Source organism: Chiloscyllium plagiosum, chromosome 9, assembly GCF_004010195.1.
Source record: "Chiloscyllium plagiosum isolate BGI_BamShark_2017 chromosome 9, ASM401019v2, whole genome shotgun sequence".
Classification (NCBI taxonomy): Eukaryota; Metazoa; Chordata; class Chondrichthyes; order Orectolobiformes; family Hemiscylliidae; genus Chiloscyllium; species Chiloscyllium plagiosum.
In genome coordinates, this window is record NC_057718.1 from 10,449,350 (window position 1) to 10,455,829 (window position 6,480).

General features: G+C 47.2%; 1 protein-coding gene across 1 annotated transcript in view; it reads left to right on the forward strand.

Annotated features, from left to right (window-relative positions):
- Positions 1-1,748: 1,748 nt before the first annotated feature.
- LOC122552608 (endonuclease domain-containing 1 protein-like) overlaps positions 1,749-6,480 on the forward strand; it is a 7,762-nt gene continuing 3,030 nt past the window's right edge. The window contains exon 1 of the mRNA XM_043695358.1: positions 1,749-2,520. Within this exon, the coding sequence (XP_043551293.1) occupies positions 2,230-2,520 (291 nt within the window). The 5' untranslated portion in view covers positions 1,749-2,229. The remainder of the gene's footprint in view (positions 2,521-6,480) is intronic.

The window sequence follows — 6,480 nt, forward strand, 5'->3', positions numbered from 1 at the left end:
AGAGGAAACCCACGCAGACACTGGGAGACTGTGCAAACTCCACCCAGACAGTCGGGAATCGAACCCAGGACCCTGGTGCTGTGAGGCAGCAGCACTAACCACTGAGTCACTGTTTGTATTATGCGCGATTATTTATGTACTGAAAAGTTCGTAACTATGCAATTCTATTTATATTTGTGTTTCAATATATATAACTATATTATGAATCACCTGTATTACTAATTAGAAGAATAATTATCAAGTGATACCCATCAGGAGCTGGGCAACAAGATCAAATACAGGGAAGGGAACTAAAATATATACCAGTCTATCTCTGTGTCTGTCTATGTATCTATCTATGTATCTATGTATCTATCTATCTGTCTGTCTGTCTGTCTATCTATCTATCTATCTATCTATCTATCTATCTATCTATCTATCTATCTATCTATCTATCTATCTATCTATCTATCTATCTATATATCTATCTGTCTATCTATCTAGCTGACTGTTTATCTGTCGATTTAAACTCACAGAGGGAGTTTATTAAGAGCATTAGTTTTCTCCAGTCTGGCCTATTTTTTTCCAGCCTTTCCTGCTGGAGTTCTTTAACCCCCAGTCACTCCCTCTTGTATCAACCAACAGGGCATCATTCATTAATAAGATTTGTATCAATGCTGTTGACCGTGGGATTTGTTACAGCCCTTTACCTATTGATTGTGTGTTTTTGGGGTGTTGGTGTTGGAAGGGAATCCTGGGTTATCAGTTAAAGAATCAGACGCATCTTCGTGCAGATCACACTGCCTCTTGTAGATTCAGCCCAGACAGCTCTTTCTGAATGTTCTGGTTGCTCATTGGATAAACAGACCCTTTGTGCATTTCCACACCCTTCATTCCACTACCAGTTGCCAATCTTTCGATCATCAAGATCTCACACTCTGAATTTCCCTCTCTAACCCTTACATCTCTCCATTTTCCTGTCCTCCTTTCACCCTCATTAAAACTCTTCATCCTATCAGGCCCAGAAACACGGTGTCCCAGTGGGTGACTGTGCCTTAAGTTCTCTCAACCCTAAGATCCTGGGAGTCTCACGCTAAATCTCTCCATTTCTCTAGCACCCATTGAGCTCCTGCCTCTGAAAAGCCTCCCTCCTTGACCATGACCTTGATCACCCATCTTTATTATGTGACTTGAAGATCCCAACTCTGTTTGGATGTAATCCTTGCTTCCAGCAGTCCCACACAGTCAAACAGCTGATTCTCTTCCCTCCCATCTCCAACACTTTAGTAAGTTACAAGCGAGGCCGCCTCAAAAAGCGCGTGATTTTTAAAAAAAAATTTAAAATATGCTCCTGGGCAGCTGGGTTTGTCGGACAATAAAGCCTCGAGAGTACCCAGGGCCAATTGGGAGAGTTCGCTTCGTGGGTGTCGAATTTCTTCAATGAGACTCCATTTGACACCTGCAAAAGGCGCTATGTAAATGCAGGTCAGTGCGGCTGGCAGGAGAAACAGCTCTATAAAAGCCGAAAGAGGAAGGGTCAACTTCTGAGGAAGGGTCACTCGACCCGAAACATTAACTCTGCTCTCTCTCTCTCTCTCTCTCTCGCTCAACAGATGATGCCAGACCTGCTGAGTTTTTCCAACAATTCCTGTTTTTGTTGGCTTTAATGGATGAGTGTTAAGACAATTGTTTAAAAAGGAAACTACATGTCCCAGGGAACCTTGGAGTACAAACAGCTTCTCCCTGACAAGCGTCTAGTTACACTGAATGATATAACATCCGGCGCATTGCAGAGTTTTTACATGCAGTGCACACACAGTTGGGCGTCAGGCCGGGCTAACTGCATCTGACAGTGCAGAGGTGGGAGCTGTCCAAATGTGAGACCAGGCGCAGAGGGATCGCAGAATTGCAGGGGGACGCGTGATGCATTCGGCGGCTTCCTCGTGGGAGGAGCTGAACTAAATGTTGACAGCACTGGCCGGGTCAGCAGTGACCGTGCCTGTTGGGAATTCAGAAAGGACCAGTTGGTGGAAGTGGTGCAGAGTGCTCCTGGCTACCGAGTCCAGCTGCCTCAGGGAGACCGGTTGAGGCATGTAACAACAGGGAAGGAGGAAGGATCAGGAAACCTCTGTACAAGCTTGTGGGCGTGTGTGTGTCTCTCTCTCTCTCCTGCTGAGATTTCAGCAGAAACCCGAACCCATCGCTCTTGGTGGAGAGAACAAGGGAAGTCTAACTGTGTGGAGCCTGACCATGGGGACAGGGAGCCTGGTCTTATTCCTGCTGCTGTTGGCTCGGATGGTGCAGGGGGAAGTGGTCCAGGATTTTGACAAGTGCAGTTGGTTCTTCCAGGGTGGGGTGCCTCCTCGCCTATCCGAGAGTCAAAACTGGTTCAGAATCTGCCAGCGGTATAAGAACCATTACCACTTTGCCACTCTGTACAACAGCGGGCTGCGGGTCCCAGTCTACTCCGCCTACAGATACCCCTGCAGTATGGGCCAGAGTGCGGGCTACAGACCCAGCCCCTGGTTTTACGAACCGCAGGTAAAAGAGCTCTGGGGACTATAGTGCATCCGCGTCTGGAGTACAGCTTTGACCCCCTTACTTGAGGAATTGCATTGGAGACAGCTCAGAGAAGGTTCACATACTTAATTTCAGCGATTTTGAGCTTGTCTTATGAGGAGAGGTTGAGCAGTTTAGGTCGGACTCACTCCCCCAGGGTGAGGTAGATACCCGGACACCGAATAAATTTAAGGAGGAAATAGATAGGTTTTTAATTAGTCAAAAGTGAGGGCTGCAGATGCTGAGATTAGAGTCCAGAGACTGGTGCTGGAAAAGCACAGCAGGTCAGGCAGCATCTGAGGAGCAGGAGAATCGACGTTTCAGGCAAAAGCACTTCCATCAGGAATGAGACTGGCGGCCCACAGAGTGGCTAAATGGGAGGGGGTGGGGGGAAGGAAGCTACAGTGCAATAGGTGGATGGAGGTGGGGGATAAAGGTGATAGGTCAGAGGGGAGGGTGGAGCAGATAGGTGGGAAGGAAGATGGACAGGTGGGACAGGTCACGAGGGCGGTGCCAAATTGGAAGGTTGGAACTGGGGTAAGCTGAGGGAGGGGAAATGAGGAAACTGGTGAAATCCACATTGATACCATGGGGATGGAGGGTCCTGAGGTGGAAGATGAGACGTTTTTCTTCCAGGTGTTGGGTGGTAAGGGAGTGGCAATGGGGGAGGCCCAGGACCTGCATGTCCTTGGTGGATTGGGAGGGGGAATTGAAGTGTTCAGCCATGGGGCAGTGGGGTTGGTTGGTGCGAGTGTCCCAGACATGTTCTCTGAAGTGCTGTGCAAGTAGGCGTCCTGTCTCCCCAATGTAGAGGAGACCACATCGGGAGCAACAGAGTCAGTAAATGACACGTGTGGAAGTGCAAGTAAAATTCTGATGGATGTGGAAGGTTCCTTTGGGGCCTTGGATGGAGGTGAGGGAGAGGTTTCACAATTCCTGCAGTAGCAGGGGAAGGTGCTGGGAGACGCAGGTGGGATGGTCCTTATGGAAAGCGGGAGGGAAATAAATCCCTGGTGGTGGGATCCTTTTGTAGGTGGCAGAAATGGCGGAGGATGATGCAGTTTATGCGGAGGTCGGTGGGGTGGAAGGTGACACGGGGGGGGGGTGCTTCTGTCCTTGTTGGGGTTGGAGGGGTGGGGTTTGAGGCCGGAGTTGTGGAAAGTGGAGGAGATACACTGGAGGGCATCATCAACCACATGGGAGGTGAGGAATTGCGGTCTTTAAAGGAGGAGACCATCTGGTGTGTTCTGTGGTGGAACTGGTCCTCCTGGGAACAGATGTGGTGGAGACGGAGGAATTGGGAATAAGGGATAGCATTTTTACAGAAGGCAGAGTGGGAGGGGGTGTAATCCAGGTAGCTGTGGGAGTCAGTGGGTTTGTAAAAGATGTCAGTGTTGAGTTGGTCACCATTGTTAGAGATGGAGAGGTCCAGGAAGGAGATGGAGGTGACTGAGATGGTCCAGGTGAACTTAAGGTCGAGGTGGAATGTGTAGGTGAAGTTGATGAACTGTTCAACCTCCTGGTGGGAGCACGAGATGACGCCGATACAGTCATCAATGTAGCGGAGGAATAGGTGGGGAGTGGTGCAGGTGTAACTGCGAAAGATGGACTGTTTCACGAAACCGACAAAGAGACAGGCATAGCTGGGGCCCATGTGGGTGGCCATGGTACCCATTTTGTCTGGAGGAAGTGGGAGGATTCAAAGGAGAAATTATTGAGGGTGAGGACCAGTTCAGCCAAACAAATGAGGGGTATTGGTGGGGACCACGGGAGAGGAAGAAATGGAGGCCTTGGAGGCCATTGCCATGGAGGATGGAGGTGTATAGGGCCTGGATGTCCATGGTGTGAATTGAAAGGTTATGTGGAAAGTGCAGGAAAGAGGCAGAGATTAAGTCAGCCATGATTGTATTAAATAGCAGGACAGGCTGGAGGGGCTGAATAGCCTCCTGCTACGAGTTGTTAAGTTTTGATTCAGTGACCTGCTCATTACAAAACAAGAGTAATAATGAAGTCGTGTAGGGATTGCTGATTAGCTGAGGGCTGAATTACAAATATCATATTTTGTTGTTCGCCCTCATAAATTGGTCCAATTGATCACTTGGCTGCATTGCTCATACTGTACTCAAAACAGATTAAAAATTTAGACACGTATGAGGTTTCAGTCTGATTCAATCCAAAAGTGTGGTCAAACAGGGTCTCTAGGACACGAATAGGTTCAGATTTCTTTTTAAAAGTTCAAAACAATGAATGAAGATGAAGTAAATACAGCTTAATCATTTACAGTGACAGCGGAAAATGGTGATCAGATTTAAGATGTTTGGCACCAGATGCTCAGGCCACCATTTTTCTTAAGACTATACAACATAGGAGCAGAAGTAGGCCATTCAGCCCATCGGGTTTGCTCCTCATTCAGTGAGATCATGGTTGACCTGATAATCCTTAGCTGTAAATGTAACTGTAAATCCTTTCTCCTATAACCCTTGTTTCTTTTACTGATTAATAATCTCTCTCTCGACCTTGAATATACATAATGACTCAGCCTCGGCAGCTCACTGTGATAAAGAATTCCACAGATTCGCTCCCCTCTGAGAGAAGAAATTCTTCCTCATCTCTGTCTTAAATGTGTGACCCCTTGCACTGAGATTATGACCTGTGGTCCCAGACTCTCCCACAATCTCTCCACGTCTACCCTGTCAAGTCCTCTACATCCCCCTGTATTCCAACGAGTAAAATTTGATCCATTCAACCTCTCCCTACTCCATGCCTGATATCAGCCAAGTGAACTTTCTCTGTACTGCCTCCGATGTCACTATGTCTTTCCTTAGATAAGGGGCCCGCAACTGTTCAAAATATTCCAGCTTCATCTATATTAATGGCCCGAATTTAGGTTTATAGCTGGTAAATTTCCAAGTTTGTGCAGGGTTAAAAACTTAAAATTACTAGCGGTAGATTTTGAGAGGAGGCAAATGGATTGGTTGAATAAGAGAACCAGACAGACAAAGCCCAAAGCAGAGAAGTGTGAGGTGATCAGAAGAATAAGGAGAGATAATGGAAAATTCTAATGGGGTGCAGCAACAGAGAGACTTGGGGAAGATAGGTGTACAAACAGTTGAAGGTGGTAAGGCCAGTTGAAAAAGCTGATAAGAAGGCATTCAGGATCCTGAGCTTTAAAAATACAAGTGTAGATTATAACAGCTAGGACATTAGGGAAGAGATTTCTAAAACACTCACTGGTTAGCTGTCATCTGGAGGATTGTATCTAATTCTCGGCACAACAATTTAGGAAAGGTAATTAAGGCGTTAGAAAGTGTGCTGAAAAGATTTACGGTTGGGTCACTTTTGGAATACTGCATTCAATTCTGGTCTCCCTGATATAGGAAAGGTGCAGAGAAGATATACAAAGATGTTGCTAGGGTTGGAGGGTTTGAGCTATAGGGAGATGTTGAATAGGCTGTGGCTATTTTCCCTGGAGCATTGGAGGCTGAGGAGTGATCTTTTTGAGATTTATAAAATCACGAGGGGCATGGATAGGATAAACAGCCAAGGTCTTTTCCCTGGGGTGGGGGAGACCAGAACTAGAGGGCATAGACTTAAGGTGAGAGGGGAAAAATATTGAAGGGACCTAAAAGGCAACTTGTTTATGCAGAGGGTGGTGTATATATGGAATGAGCTGCCAGAGGAAGTGGTGGAGGCTGGTACAATTACAGCATTTAAAACCCGTCTGGATGGGTATATGAATTGGAATGTCTATCGACATTTCCGCCACCAACAATCGGACCCCACCACCAGGGATATATTTCCCTCCCCACCCCCTATCCACTTTCCGCAAAGACTGTTCCCTCCTTGACTATCTCGTCAGGTCCCTGCCCCCCAACAACCCACCCTCCCCTCCCGGAACCTTCCCCTGACACAGCAGGAATTGCAAAACCTGCATCCACACCT